Source organism: Sesamum indicum, linkage group LG10, assembly GCF_026168435.1.
Source record: "Sesamum indicum cultivar Baizhima isolate 11 linkage group LG10, ASM2616843v1, whole genome shotgun sequence".
In the NCBI taxonomy this organism is placed as follows: Eukaryota; Viridiplantae; Streptophyta; class Magnoliopsida; order Lamiales; family Pedaliaceae; genus Sesamum; species Sesamum indicum.
The window spans coordinates 16,419,256-16,436,123 of record NC_142666.1 but is presented as its reverse complement, the minus strand read 5'-3'; the positions used below and the strand labels follow the sequence as shown (position 1 = coordinate 16,436,123).

At 33.7% G+C, this 16,868-nt stretch overlaps 2 protein-coding genes across 2 annotated transcripts; both read left to right on the top strand.

The window, feature by feature from the left end:
* Positions 1 to 1,144: 1,144 nt before the first annotated feature.
* On the top strand, positions 1,145 to 6,117 carry LOC105171942 (uncharacterized). Its single transcript, XM_011093220.3, has 3 exons — positions 1,145 to 2,165; positions 4,763 to 4,979; positions 5,217 to 6,117. Exons 1-3 carry the CDS (start codon positions 1,953 to 1,955, stop codon positions 5,693 to 5,695), a joined length of 909 nt encoding a protein of 302 aa, XP_011091522.1. The 5' UTR covers positions 1,145 to 1,952; the 3' UTR covers positions 5,696 to 6,117.
* A 4,195-nt stretch (positions 6,118 to 10,312) lies between these two features.
* LOC105171943 (O-Glycosyl hydrolases family 17 protein) lies at positions 10,313 to 15,144 on the top strand. The gene is made up of 3 exons (XM_088885971.1): positions 10,313 to 11,538; positions 13,557 to 13,836; positions 14,931 to 15,144. Exons 1-3 carry the CDS (start codon positions 10,474 to 10,476, stop codon positions 14,957 to 14,959), a joined length of 1,374 nt encoding a protein of 457 aa, XP_088742097.1. The 5' UTR covers positions 10,313 to 10,473; the 3' UTR covers positions 14,960 to 15,144.
* Positions 15,145 to 16,868: the final 1,724 nt, after the last annotated feature.

Genomic DNA, 16,868 nt, shown 5'->3' with positions numbered 1-16,868 from the left:
CAATCTATATTTTCTTAGTGGGTCTGGGTCCAATAATATTAATTGAACTTGGTCTGGGTCTTAGAGTTAATATACAGATTTGGGATAGGATCTTACCCTACCCATTGACACCCTCACATGGCATGTTATTTCTATTGTTTTTTCTCGGATCCTCATTTCACTTAATAATTGTACTAATTGCAGAACAAATGAAAGTTGATTTATTAGTTAAATTACGTCGAGTTCTCCTAAAATTTAATATAATTATAAATACTATCTCGTTATTTGAAAAATTATCGATAATCTTTTAAAATTAATGTCCGTCCATCAATGTAAGTTACAAATATCTTACGATTATTTACATTAAAAAAGATAAAAATATAAATATTTTTTGGCACAAAATGAAAATTCCACTGGGATATTTATAATATTCACAACATGATTTGTGCGTATTTTTTTTTTAAATACATTGATATTTATAAATTAATCAACATAATATTATAATATTTAATACGCAATACATTTATATTTATAAATGGACCAACATCGTCAGCCTAAACACATAAATTTGGTTCTCTTTTGCAAGATTTCTTTTTTTCTTTGTAATCTATACTTTTATTTGTTTTTTATATAGTGTGTCTGTGTATTTTTTTTAAGCCCATTTAATATGTATATTTATGAAATAAATTTAATTGAATTTTGAAAAATGATATTCTTTTTATCATTTTAATATGGTAACAAAAATTTAAATAGTCTTTTAAGAATTTGTGAGATTTTTAAATGTGTCTTTACAACATAATAAAACGACTTAAATGGATATTTAAAATTATTTTTATATGTTTTCATACGTTAATGCATATAAAGATAAGAGTACTTAATCTAAAAATAAATTATTTGACCTAATCAATCAATCGACGATAAATATAATTTTTATTTAATTTTTTTATTAATATAATAAATTTATTAAATTAAAAATATATTTATTATATAAAAAGTAAATTTAAAATATATTAAATATATTTTTTAAAATTATAAAAAATTTACGTATAATTACATAATGTTGATGAAAGGGCGGAATTATCCCAAATTTTAAAAGTGATTTTAAACCAGAGGAAGTGTTGCCGTCCAAATAACACAGCGCCGCGTCAACACCCAAAACCAAAACCACCGCTGGCAAATTAAATACGCAAAAGAAATGCATGTGCGTTGATTTGGCGTCCACATTCACCACTCTCTCTCTCGCCTTCCAAAATTCACCGATTATCCGTTTCCCCCCACAGATTTCCTGTGCACAGCTGACTTGTCCATTACGGAACACTTTTCTTTATATCTATCATCACCTCTGCCTGCCCCAGTTGCCTTCTTCGTCTTCAACCCTTCAGCTTTGCAGCTAAAGCCCGTCTCGTTCTATAATTGATTTTTTTTTTTCTTTTTGGCCGTCATCGAGGGGTTTGTAGTTTGCGTTTCTCTATTTTTTGGAGTTTTTTTTTGGCAGTTTTTTGGGGGAATATATGATAATAGATGTGTGGTATGATTAGGTTTTGGGTATTTGCTGTTTGTGGATTGGGAACGATGTTTTGAGAAGGGATTGGAGCTGGTTGGGTTGCTGACTTGGGGTTTTTGTGCCGTCAGTGGGATCAAATGGTTCAATTGTTTTATAGATTCACAGAATTTAGAAACTTCGAATTCGATTGAAGCGGACTCCGGTTCGATTAGGGTTCGAGCTTGTATTTCTCTTTTGGGTACACGTTCTTTTGTTCCTTGTTATATGTGTATTTGCGGAATAAATATGAAGAATTCTCAATACGGATTGTTGTAGCGAATATTTGTTGGATTTTTTTGGTTAGCGTTTTCAAAATTTTCATTTTATATACAGATTTAATTTAATTATTTTGGATGAAAATAATGGAATTTTGAAAAAGAAAAATTGTGAGTGGAATAGTAGGGTATTGGTGTTAGTGGTTGGTGGTGAAATGAACTGCTGGGTTTATACGTCGGCGTCCACTGAGTTGTGGGCGAGGCAGTCAGGCGGAGATGGCGGTATGAGCCACGAGAGTGAGCATGATTTGGCAATGATGGTTAGTGATTTTCTGGAGAATGGGAATAGTGGTGGGAATGACTCAAGATACAGCAGCGACAGCGATTCTGGCCTCTCTGATCTTGTTCAGCTCGCCGACAAAATTTCTGTTAGTCTCTCTCTCTCTCTCAAGCTTCTGATTTTATTTTATTTTTCCTGTTCATACCATTGCTATTGCTGGATGATTTTGATGGGCTTTTTGTCTCCCGGTACAATTTAGTTTTGTGCTTCATGAAATGATTTAAAGGACATGCTACAGAATAAGGTTGGGTAAAGAATGCAACGAGAGTATCAATTTACCCCACACATTCAAAAAAAGTAACGCTGATAAGCTTGGCAACTGCAACAATTTTCGGTTGGTAGGTGATTAGTGTTGGTAGATAGCCTGGTTGAAACCGAACTGTGTCTTATGGGAATTCAACTTTATGGAATAGTGATGACATCAAGATGATGTCTTGTAAATCTGAGTTATAGTGAATGGTAGAAATGAGGTAATCTCAAGTTAATAACGCCTCAGTAGATGGAAGCAGATAGAGCTTTTGCCTCTCCTTTTTGGGTATGAATTAAGGTAACTTTTCATTATGCATATGGAGGTTGTGATTATTGGGTGGGTCCACTACATGTTGGTGCTCAAACTTACTTTTCCCAAAGTCAATAAAAGGGAGAAAATAAAGCTCGTTGCATTAATTTTTTTTACAGCTAGATATCACCTGCTTTGGGGCTGTTGATTGGGAGCCCCATCTCCTCGAGAGTAGATAGTGTAGAAAGTTCTATATTGGGGTGTCAATGAATAGAGAACATGAAGAAGAAACATTTTCCTAGGTAGAGAAAAACCACGTATAAGGGAGGATTGAAGAGAGAAGAGAAACCTTTAGAAGGATAGAATGGAGGTGTTTGTTTAGTGAATAGAAACGGGAAAAGTCTTGAGATTTTATGTTCTCTTTTGAATTTTTTTTTTGTATTTTTCAAGTCGACAAAGTGACCATTTTGTTATAAAAAATATTTTCTACTGAGAAATTTTATACATCCCCTATATTTATTTTAGCGTGAATTTTGTAACTCTGACTACATATATTGTTGTTTAACCCGCATTTTAATCTAGCAGCCGGAAAAAGAATGTGTTGCCTTTTGTTGTGTTAGTGTCATCTATTTGGTATTTTGTCCCAAAAAGTTGTATCAGAGTCACATTCAAGTTAAGTTTTCGGATTAAAAATGGAGAAATCTTCTTTTAGTGTGAATATTCAAACTAAATAGACCAAATCCATATTGGAATCACGAATGTTGACTTTTCTTTATTGCAAAGATTTATATTGGTTATTGCATAGTAATGCTGCCGACCAAAGCGAAGATTTATATTGGCCATTGCACAGTAATGCTGCCAACAAAAGCATAATGGGTGAAGATGAATAGAACATGTTGAACAGAAAGTTAGCCCGGAACATCTGACGTTCCCTTGAACATAGTATGTTCCATCATTTTCGATGAGAGAAAATGTTGATATTTTATGAAAGAAAATGGAGGTTTATTTTTTGGAGAAGAAATGTCTTAAACAAAGCTTCTGTATCAGTAAGACTGTGTGCCTTAGCCACAGGGAAGGTGCCAACCTTGGGTGACTTGGGTGAAGTATGTTTCATCATTTTCTGCATTTTGTTGACTTGGGTGAGGTAAGAGTTAGGCCACCCACATGAAGTGTGTGCATCCAACAGGTCTTCACCTCCAACTAGCAGAAAACTAAGTAGAAGAGGAAAATAAAAAAAATTGTATGACTCGCTCAGTAGAAGAAAAATAAGAGGACAGAATTCACATGGTTTGCTTAGTCCAATTATTTACACTCTTGGACTTTGTTCTGGAATTCTTGGTTTGGTCGCTGAAACAGGATAGAAAAGAATCTATTTCTCTTGTTATACTGTTGCCATTTATTTTGACACTTGTTCTTAATAGCAATCAACCGTTTTTCTTGAGCAAGTTTTTGTTACTAAATAGAGGCAAAATTGGGACAGAAAGGGTTTAGGATGGAGAGCGCTGTAAATCTTGGTAATATCTTATCCGAGTGTTTGAAATGAAACCATTCCTGTCGCATTGTGGTAATAGGTTTTACCGTCATGTTGGTTCTCTTTCTCACAAAAGCTGGGGTTCCTAGAACCCATTCTTTTATGTGCCTTAAGTAAAAGCGAAGCTGTTCTAAAATATATCATCAGATTGAAGTCGAAGAATGAGTTTGATTAGCTTTATCTTTTTGATATTCTTACTCTTGGAAGTCCATGACTTATGTTCTATACATCATAAATTGTATTTTTTAAGCATGCTATCTTTCTCCCCTACTAACTGTTTAGTGTTCCTTTTGAAACTTTCTTAATATATCCTCACAATAGAGAGGAAACTGGAACCAACAAACTCGGTTTTGAGCTTTAAGCAATTTGAACTCTGTTTGAAACCCTCTGAAGCCAAAATATTTTCTCTCTACTTTGTTCTCGAGTCAATCAGTGATTTACGTGGATTATAGTCTTCAATAGCACCATTTGAAGTTACACTAATTTTCTGACAGTATAACTAATAATTCTGTGGAGCAACTGTGGTTACATCTTTCTTCTGTTTTCCCATTTTGGAGTATGTAAGTCTTGAACGTCATATTTGCTTCAGCATTTTGTGGAGATTCTTATGACTCTTTAATTATTCGCCACCTCACTAGTTGTTTCATTTCTTCAGTATTTCAAGTTGGTCATGGATCAATATGAAAGCGACTTGTTATCAGTGGTCAAATCTCTTGCACTTTCAATTAGTGAAAGAGACCTTCGTGCTGCAAATTCAGGTCTGTGCAATGCGAGCTGCATCAGGTTCTCCCTAGTAAAGCTTCTAAGGCTGTCTGGTTATGATGCTGGTGTGTGCACGTCCAGGTGGCAAGGGAGCGGCAAGGTCCCTGGAGGTAAATTATCTTTCTGTTGCTATAGAGGATTCAATGGTGTGGTGAGAATATGAATAATTTGTCACCAAGAGATGTGTATAGTGATCTTGAGTTTGATTATTATGTGCGCATCCATCTACACTTTTTCGTGTATCCGGGGACAATTAATAACAAGAGATATGTATGGAAACTTCACTGAGACAGAGTACTGAAAGAGTTCATGTCTTCTGATACATGCTTGTTTTTACTTACATGCAGGTGATCATGAATACATTGATATAGTCCACTATAATGATACGGGAAGCACTGAACGGGTGATTGTCGATGTTGACTTTAGAAGCCACTTTGAGATTGCAAGAGCTGTCGAATCCTATGATAGGATATTGAATTCCCTTCCGGTTATTTATGTGGGCTCATTTACGAAGCTTAATCAATTTCTTCAAGTGATGGTTGAAGCTGTTAAATCTTCTCTGAAACAGAACTCAATGCCTCTCCCTCCATGGAGATCATTTGCTTATTTGCAAGCTAAGTGGCAGTCTCCATATCAAAGGAAATTTGATCCTGATGAACCCAGCTATAACACCACTTTTTCCGTTGAACACAAGAAGTGCGCTGGACATCTTAAACGTCTGCATTCTTCACTTCTCTCTGAGATTGAAGTAGAGCGCACGCTAAAGCCCTTTAACCGTGATAGGAGGGTGAAAATTGAGAGGCAAAGGCAAATGACTTTCAAATAGGGGGGTGAAACTTGGCAGAAGCAGCAGGCCAAATGCTTTCGTAAATGGCAGCTCGCCTGTTAATGGGACTGATTTTCAATGAGTTGGTGACATTTTACAAGTAAATTCTTACAAGAATATAGTTCATATTCTTGAAACCTATAGAATCTCGCACCATTTTGTGCTTCTACATTTCCTTCATAATTTTTTCCAACTTTCAATTTTGTGAAGCAGATGTATAATTTTTACGGGGATTTGGGGTGTTCTTATGCAAATATTCTTCTGCTCATCCAGTTTCAAAGTTTTGGTGGGCTTTGGATTAGTGTTGGTTCTTTGTCTACTTGTCAAGTTGCTCATATGTACATTGAGAGGAAAGAGTATGTAAGGCTATTTTATCTGGTTATTAATCTTCAAGTGTTAAGCACACGAGTTTTTTTTTTAAATATTTCAGGTTTATCTTAAGTTTATGTGCTGTTTTTATTTGGCTTTTGTTTTTCTAAACATATTTAATTGCTTAGGCTTCGTTTACTTTGTGTTATAGGGTAATTAGGTGATCGCATAAATTAACGTTAAATGAATAACAAAGAAATTTAAAATAATTGTAGTAAGTTTACTTAGGTTGATTTTAGTGGTGGGATGTGGCATAATTGGTGAATAACTCATCCCAACTAATTAAACTCCTTGGAGACGTTTGAAAGTTTATAAATTTTTTAAATTATTTGGCAAATTTTATTTAAGGAGCTTATAAGATTTTAAGATGAGATGTTTTGAATTTTATAATATCTTTAAAGAAAAATAATTTCACTTCAATTTTTTAAAAAGTATTTTATAAGTTCTTTAATATTAATATCTAATAGATAAAAGTAGACTCATAATTTCTTTAGTATTTTATTTTTGTTTTTTATATAATTGACGTTTTTTCTCCCAAAACAGAATTATTTATTTATATGATTCTAAATGTTAATACTTTGATGTCTTTTTAAATATAATAGTATAAAGAATTTATCATGCCAAATATTCCGACATCTTATAAATTTTTTCTTCTTATTCATCTAAATTCTATAAAATTTTATTCTTGAAATAAATTCAACATTTTTTAGCTTTTAAAACATCTTGAAAACTTATACAATGTTTCAAATAAATTTAGCAAAGATCCTCTAAATTGAGATTTCAAACTGGTTTTGTTTACTAGCAACTGTCTTTTTTAATGAAAAATGGTAAATTATACTACTTAATACATCACGATATCAAAAAATTATTAAATATCTAAATAATGTCATATCAAACATATACGAAAAAGTGATACATGAAATAAAAATTAGGATAAACTATATTTTCTCACAACATATATCTTGAATTTGGTGATGCCACCTGTGTGAATATATGTCCCGTATAAATTATCAGTCATTAAATAATATATGATACTAATATTATATATAATTTAATAATTCATAATTTACGTGCATACAAATTTATATAAAAAAAAATTACTAAATCTTCCCACATTTCTTTGTCTTTTTTTAATTTATTAATGGTCAATGGGTGTGTCATCATAACCACTTTTGACTCATTTTGGTCTACAGTTTTGACCTTTCCCTCTTTAATCTTTCAAAAATTGCACCCAACATCTGACTTCTGCATTTAGTTGTTCTATGGTTTCATCACAACAATGTTCTTTTAAATACTCAATATTTCATTTTCAACTGAAATATTACAAATTCTAATCTAATTAAAATATAAAATTCATCATATTATATGAATCTATATTAGCCCATAATGGTTGGTTCAATGAAATTAACCTTGATTTATTACAGTATTAGTGGAATTAGGACAATTAAATTTAAATAATATCTCAATTTTTACTAATAAATAAAAAAAATTGTCACCAAAGATATCTTCATCTTACATTAAAGACGAAATTGATCATGTTCGATATAGAAGCACAAAAATTAAATCCCTCGACAACAAATGTGACTATAAGCTTTCGAATCCTACTTAACAACAATAATCTATCTTAAAATTTGACTCGCTTACCAGTTCTCATCAAATCCACATATCTCCTATTAGTCCTATAATTTTTATTATTTTCGCTCCAATCAAAATATCTTTTAACATCATGTTTTGTAAATAATTAATTCAAATAAAAATATAAAAGTAAGAAAAAGTATATATAGCATAAATATATATAATACATTTTAAATTTTAAGTACATACATCAGACGTATCGGATGCCAGTAATAATGAAGTAATTTAATTTTTTTTGTTTGTATTTTAACAACAAAAAATAGTAACTCAAAACCAGTTCACATATTATTACAAAACAAGTTGATGCAAGTCGCACAATTTTGGGATTGAGTCGCGGAATCTGGTATCCTAAGATCGGATCGCTGAATTCCTACTCGAGCTCCCTACAAGTAGATCCTGAGACCAGAACGAACGTTAAGCTTGTCGGGCAGCCCCCAGCTAAGGCCCTCCGATGCTTAAGTTAGAGAAATGGGCTTGAATGCGATTAAGAGAGAACGAATGAGATCAAGAAAACGTAATAAATGCACTTGCCAAAATATTCATAAATGCCAGTATTTATAGTCGTATGGTGCCGCATGGTGAGTGCAACGTGGCGTCATCTGGGTGTTTTGGTGTCAATTGATCTGACGGTTACCACGACAGGCGGGTCCCATGGTCCGGGTCAGGCGGATCGAATTGGGCGACCCGGCCCGAATCCCTACACGCGAATCCTGCCATTAGTTGCAATTTTCTTTAAAAAATAAAGACATTTTGATCATTTGATAATTATCCTCATCCAAGTATATCTTTTTGGGAAAAAGAAAATACTATTAATTCACGCAATAACATTTATTTGCACAACATTCCCATATTGAATAAAAAGTACAAACCTTTGGCATTTTTCTCTTTCCACATACTTTCTTACTCGTCAATAAATAAAACTTTATTTTAAGAATTGATTTCTCTTTTCAAAATGTGATCTTTGGATAATGTAAAATTGTGGTGCTCCAAAAAAAAAAAAAAAAACAAAACATTAATTTTAGAATTTTCTTCAATATATAAATATGATAATATTTTTATATTCCAACTTTTATCTAAAGTTTGCATCTTTTAACACTCTAATGGAACCCTTCAATAAATCCATTGGAATTGGCTCTGTATCAATGGAATTTCACTGAGAAGTGAAAACTTGTGACTAGATCGTCCTGGAGATGGATGCGAGGGGAAGAAGTGGCATTTGGAAGTGTTGCTGACTTAACATTTAGGTTTCTTGTTATTCCCAATGCTCGGTAACAAATCATTTCTTCCAGCGTGCACCCCATTTGTTTTGCTCGCAACAATTTAATTAGTTTTCTGAATCGTGTATCCCCGTCACTTGTAATTATTTATCATTCAATGAATGACTGATAAACGATCCACCGATATTAACCCCTTGATTGTGGATAGCAAAATTCATGTAGAACTTCCCTCCGAAGATTAATGACAAAAGGTTGGTTTGTTTATCCACGATTCGGAATGGGTCGAGTCAATCCCTTGAAATACTGAAAAAGACATTAAAAGGGGTTTGGCCTATTCAATAATGTCTAATTGGGTTATATTATAACTCTAGGAATGGTGTCTTAGTTCTTCGACTATAATCTCCCCGGCTTAGAATCTAAAATTGAGAAAGCTCGTATTATCAGATGACAAGTCGAATGCCCATATTATTATTATTATTATTATAATAATATTATCATTATAAAATCTTACGAGAATATTCTTGTAGATTTCCTGACAAAGAATGGAGGCATTTTAAGCAAAGTTCATCATATTGACGCTCAGACACCTTAAAGAAAATCTTGAGAAGCTTGACAAGAAGTTTAGAGAGCTAGTGGTAAATGCCCAAGTTGCTAGACAAATTCAAAGAGTTGATCTAGTTACGGTTCAAATTGCCATGAGGAGTTTCTTGTTAATTAGCATCCACCTCGCTATGGAAGATATGCGAGAACCAATTTGGAATGTATCACCTGCGGGGATGATTTACAAATTGAGGGAGTATGACCCTAAACATGCCCTTAGAGTGCATGGCTCTAAATCTGTAGCGTCGGAGTCAATTACTGATTGCACGAGGTCATCACCATACTTTGGTGAAGAAACAACAATTGAGTCAAAAGAAGTACAAACTCTTGATGATTCAAGTCAACCCAATACCTTTAGGATAAAAAAGGAGAAATATCCTTAGACCAATGATTGGAAAATCTAATTTCATGAATTGTCAAATGAATTTACCTTCACATTATTCAGATCAAAATTATATCATTCAACAAAAATAATTAATTATATGATAAATATATTTTTATCATTTATGATATAATTGATTCGATCGACCCTTAATTTTGAATAATAATTTTTGTCAGATAATCATTCATAGTTTTGGACAGTCTTAATGTGAAATTTTAATAAATTAAATTTGATTGAATTTAAATTAATTACATGATAAGTATAATATACTTATTATATAAATAATGTATAATTTAAAAAATAAATAAATATATTATAAATTGATATGATTTGATTTAAACTTATTTAGTAAAAAATGTTGAAAATAAATAAATTTACTCTTCTTCTGTGAATGAAGGCAGTGTTCAGTCAGGCGTTGATAGCTGTCTGCGTGCAGCTTTTTCATCTTTCCGTATTCAATCCCAATACGCGTTTTCTACACTCTCCCCTCTTCTTTTTACTTGCACTTCTCCGCCACCTTTCCCTTCTCTTCACATTCTACACACTACCCGAACCTTCTCTCTGCATCTGCTCCCATGGCTGCCGTCTCCTTATTCCGACTTTCTCCGCCCCTCGCCGCCGTCCTTCTGCTCTCCTTCCTCGCCGCCGTACAGTCCATCGGCGTCAACTACGGCACCCTGGGCGACAACCTCCCTCCGCCAGCTCAGGTGGCGCAGTTCCTCAAAGAAAAGACCACCATCGACCGCATCAAGATATTCGACGTTAACCCCGACATCCTCCGCGCCTTCGCCAACACGGGAATTCTAGTCGCCGTCACCATCCCCAACGGCGAGATCCCTGGCCTCACCGACGCGGGCTACGCCCGCCGCTGGCTCGCCGCCAACATCCAGCCGTTCTATCCGGCAACGAAAATCAACTACATCCTCGTCGGAAACGAGATCCTCCACTGGGGCCCGCAGAACCTTAGGGACAATCTCGTCGCCGCCATGCGGTCGGTCCACCAGGCCCTCCTCCTCTCCGGCATCAAAGATATCAAAGTCACCACCGCCCATTCCTTAGGAATACTTGAATCATCGGAGCCGCCGAGCCTGGCCAAGTTCCGGCCGGGCTGGGACACCGGAGTTCTCGCCCCATTGCTGCAGTTCCATCGTGAGACCAAAACTCCTTTCATGGTGAACCCGTACCCGTACTTCGGGTACAGCCCGGAGAACGCCAACTTCTCGGTTTTCCATCCCACCAAAGGGGTGTTCGACAAATTTACTAGGAGAACCTACGGGAACATGTTCGATATGCTGATGGACGCAGTCTACGTATCCATGATGAAATTGCGCTACGGAGATGTAGAGATTGCGGTGGGTGAAACGGGGTGGTCGGCGCTCGGCGAGAGCTTCGAACAGCCGAGATGCTCGGTGGCGAATGCGGCGGCGTACAATGGGGGACTGGTAAGGAAGTACAAATCTGGTCGGGGAACGCCATTGATGCCAAGAAAGAGGTTCGACACGTACATATTTGGATTGTTCAACGAGAATCTGAAAACGGGGCCTCTGTCTGAGAGGAATTTCGGGCTGTTTCGGCCCGATTTCACGCCTGTTTACGACATTGGTGTCCTGCGCCAAGGAACTGCTGCTGCTCCTCAACAGGTATTCATTAATTATACTCTCGTCATTTAACTTTCTGCTGAGATTTGCAGCTGCAACAAAAACAGCTATTCATTAATTACTGCCGCTCTCATTTAAATTAAACTTGGAAAATCATTTAAATCAAGAACCAAGAGTAAGAATTTTCTTAATTACAAGAAATTTAGGGATATATTATGCATTCTTCAAGTGTTAGTCCAAGAGTCTATAATAATTTCAGTTCTTATTACGTTAAGTAAAATGGGTAACTAATTTAAATACAGAAATCTTTATAATAATTTTATACGTATATAATTTCATATTAAACTTTCTGAGTAGAAGAACATTACATCTTGGTGTTGCAGCCAAGATCAATTTCATGCGCGAGTTCGTGTTCCACCGTGCGAGTGATTCTTTGCACAGTTTTCGTATGATTATCTGCTCTTCGCTATTTTGTTTTGAAAAAAATGCTTGTCAGGTCAAGTTAATTTTTGAAATAATCAATTATGCGTGGATACGATACTATAATACTAAAATATGATAGAAGATTTTGAGCAGTAAAAAGTATATTGAAATTACAAAACATATGTAATGTGGCGAATTGATTCAAAATCGAAAGTATAGCACCTGCAACGCACTAATCGTGCGCGTTTTGAACTAAAAAATTGGAAGAGTGGGGTGTGGCCATGTGCCTGTCCTGACCTCATAGTCATATTTATTTCTTTATTCGCACTCTTTTTCCGTGAATTTTGCTTTCCATTATAGTGTCTGCCTTTGCTTTGAATCTTGTCTTCTTGCCCGTTATGCTTTATTCTTTTCTTTTTCTATTTTCCTTTTTTTAATATTCCTGTTCGAATTCCCATAATCATTTTGAATTTTATTTATTTTATTTTCAAACTTGGCGTCGATTTTGCAGAATCCTAAGCATACAAACAGAGTGGGTCACATGGAACTTGCTTAATGGAGTATCTCTATTTATTGCATTTGTGTTTATATGTATTAGTTGTCATTGCACGCGAATGTGATGTGAGACGAAGAGAAAAAAGAAATTTATCATAAAAAAAGAAAAGAGTCGAATTAAAAAATGTGTGTTGGGGGTAATAGAGAAGAAATATATTGTAATTGTAAGTATATTAAAAATATGGATGTAAGAAACACAAACATAGAGAAGTTGTGGGAGACAGAAAACTGTAAAATTATGAGATTATTAAAAGACTTTAAAATTACTATTCTGACTGAATTTGTTTTGAAGGTAAGAAATGAATTTAAGGGTAGATTTTTGTATGCAAAATTGGTACGATAATAAGTTTTCTTCTATAATAGTATAAATGTTGAAAAACATCTTATACATGAAACAACATGTAATTGGAATAGAGGATTTCAGAGGTATAAGAATTGGTTTAGAACTCAGTCCAGATCAGCCGATCTGACTGGCTGAACTGCCAGCTGGTCTTTAAGAAGGTCCGGTTAGAACCAAAAATTGAGTAAGGCTCGAAACCGTTTATTGTGTGAGTCGGCAGTTGAAACGTTGACCAAGTTTGATTTCGTTCTAAATCAAGTGAAGTGGCTGTCTGATGGCTTTTTGAAAATGTTCCCTAATCGAGAAATTTTGAGATCAAGTGCGTGTGTTTTCATATGAAGATTGATAGGAATGCCAATAAATCAACGCCCGAATTGTAGCAATCATATCTGAGTATATATATTAATAGATCAATAGACTCCTTGTGCTCATAATCTACCTATAATTTTTATCTCCGAATATTAGTAAGTTGCTAATTAAATTCATAATTCATAGAATAAACTTATATGTTGTGGTTAAGAATGGAGGCCAACAATTTATTGGCAATAAATTTAGTTATTTATTAATATTTATAGTAAATAATCACTATTTTTTATTTTATTTTATTTTATTTTTTACCTATATACATTTATCTTTACATAATTTCTTAATTCGCATAAAATATTTATGAACTTCATAATCTCTACTTGAAAATAAATTATAATTGATGGGTGATTACATTTCACTTATGGTATATATGCAGCCTGTTCCAAGACCGGCATTGCCTGCACCTGCCCAAGAGGGGAAGAAGTGGTGCGTGCCAAAGCCAGACGCAACAGATGCTGAACTGCAGGCAAACATAGACTATGTTTGCAGCCAAGGTCTGAACTGCCAGCCGATTCAACCAGGTGGCCCTTGCTTTGACCCCAACACCGTGAGGGCTCATGCCTCCTTTGTCATGAACACCTACTACCAATCTGAAGGCCGCCACGATTTCAACTGCGACTTCTCCGGCTCCGGTGTCTTAACGTTTACTGACCCCAGTATGTTTCTCTAATCTTTATTTTTCAAAATTTACTCTTGCATTCATGGTATCTGGTTGATTTAGATGGTGCTTGTGTGAGTTTATAAGCTCTTCAAAATGTTAAAAGAAAAAAAAAAAAAAGAAACTTAAAAAGTTACTTAAGTGGATAAAAATTCCAACGCCGAGTTGGGACTTGGAAATCTTAGTCTATATTAATATTTATATAATATTTTTAATTTATGGCAACAATCTGACATTAAATTAGGTATAAAATGAGAATTTGGTTAAAGGGAATACCTAGTTAGTTTTAGTTAGCTATAATTATTTAAGTTTTCATAAAGGTATTTTATTCTAATACTATATCCTAATTACCTCTCTGTTGAAGGAGGTAAATTTTGAAAAACACAGGCTGGTGGTAAATTGATATTTTTTTTCCAATAGGGGGTAATTTGCTCATTTCTAATGTCACAAGGGGGTTGCTTGCCTTTTGTATAGTGCTTTATACATACACACATATAATTTGTCAAATTAATATTTTGTACTTAATAATTAGGGTAAACTATATTTTGATGTTTGAACATGTTCGTTTTTACAATTTGGCATCTGACATTTCTTTTTTCTTTTTTGTATCAACTTACCATGTGAAATTTACACTTTGCTATATGAGATTATTTTTCAATCAATTTTTCTGCTAGAACCGACCGGAGAATAACCATATATAGCAAAGTGCAAAATTTAAAATGTTGAGATTGTAAGTTAATAAAAAAAAAGAAAAAAGGTTTAGATGCCAATGTAAAAAATGGGCATAGTTTAGATGGAAAAATATAATTTGCCCCTAATAATTATGTAATATTTGTATTCGAGTATATTTTTAATATTGGGCATCTATAATATTAATCTTTATATTAGGCATTTCTATATTAATACGTTCCTAGTTGTTTATCACTTTTTGTTATTTATAATCATCAACAATAATATCAAAACTTACTGCTTACTAGACTTTGTCGAATATCCCTCTATTAGTCGACGAGCATACCGTGAGTTGGCATTTACTTATATTCTTTTATGCTGCTGTTTTTTTCTTTTTGGTGATATACTTGTTGTTTGTTTCAGGTAATGGTCCTTGCAAATACGTTTCTTGAATCCCCAATATGTCATTTTTATTGAGATATATATGTACTTATTTTTTAATTTAGGGGCTCTTTCTCATCTTGTAATCTTTACTCAGACGAAAAAGGAAAAAAACAATGTTGTACCAATCTTGATGTAGTTTGTATTTATGCATTCTTTGTGCAATTTGATCTTCTACCATACAAAATTCTGCCAATTGGCGTGGTTTTTTCTTTCTTTCTTTTTCTTTTTTCCTATTATATTAAATTTCAAGGTACGTTTTGTAGTCGTTTCGATTTTCATTTAATTCTTGAATTTGATAAAATAGTTATGTTTATAAATAATTATGTTGAAAGAGGGTATATGAGAAGGCTGCGAGCTGGAGCTCGAAGCACCCGGATATGGTAATTGTCAATAGATTTGCAACTCAGCGTGGATGGTAGGAACAAAAGGAAGAAGGTGGGCGATGGTTAGATTGAAGCAGTGGAGTGCGGCAAGGTGATAGAATGGATAGCTAGAAATCTTGAGACATCTAGCCACAAGGTGATAGAATGGGTTACAAAGAAACGGAAATTATTGAAGAATTGGTGAGTAAATTACGATAAATAGGGTTTGTAGTGGAAGTTCGATTGACAGAATGATTATTATCTAATGTTATGTGGTATTAAGGATATCATCAAATATTCACGGTTGAAGAAGACAGGTAAAACTTCCTTTATGACACAAAAGGGAATATGTAAGGGAAGGAGGCAACCCCAAGTAGTATACTGTGGTTGAGAAGGAGAGGGCTTCTTACAAGTTGAGAAGTTGGCACTGGTCTTGGCAGCAAGAGACAACATGGAAACTTAGGCCATACTTCCAATCATATCATATTATACTACTTACGAAATGACCTGTTAAGGTAAGTCATTGCAGGAGATGAGAGAGCTTGAGATAAGCTATCACAATAGAGCTAGTGTAAAAGTTGATAAGTATTGGACAGTCATTACTCAAAATTATCTCTGTGATTTGTATAATTAGGTATCTTTGTTTTTCTAGATTGAGGTATCTGCTATCATCACCATCACATACAACAACCTTAACGTGAATCCTATATTCTTTTAGCTTTACAATGATGTTTTTTTTTTTAATTATTATTATTATCCTTTTTGCAGCTATAAATTTGACTAAAATTTTAAATCATGTAACTTGTTACATAATTTATTATCCTTGAGTGATTTTTTTTTTGAAAAAGTGCTGGTTGAATTATTGAGTGTTGCATATAGAAAATTATCCAAATGGATTAGTTGGCCAACAAAAATAATTATATATTCAATTCTTAGGTCTATCGAAGCAATTAATGATGGTCCACGAAAGCATACATCGTTCTAACCGCAGTACTTAACACTTACGTCCATTCTTTTATTTAAGGGTAAATTAAAATTATTTTTGTATTTAGTATAATTACGAATACTTTTTCATTATTTGGAATTATTAATATTTTTTAATTTTAAAGATTAACCAGCAACTACCCAAATCGTTAGTCTGTATTAGGTTTGATTCATTTTACATGGTGAACTTATCTTGTGTACTATAGATTATAATTTTTAAATTTTTTATGGGTTAAGTGGATATTTTTTTATAATTCTTAAAAAAAAATTTCATCCACATCGTACCATATTTCACAAATTTTTATTTTTATTAAAAATAAATACGACAAAAGCAAAATTGACAATTAGACCTCTATTCAACAATTATATAATTTTATTAAACTTAAAAAATATTAATAATTTTTTAAATAATAAAAAGTATTTTTAATTATGTCAAATTTTAAAAAAACTCATTGCAATTTACTTTTTATTTAATTCCTCTCACCAATAGATCACAACTCACGAGTTGGTCGTGGGAAAGAGAGTAAATTTTGAGGGTATTTAAATCCTACTCTCAATGTACGATATACCG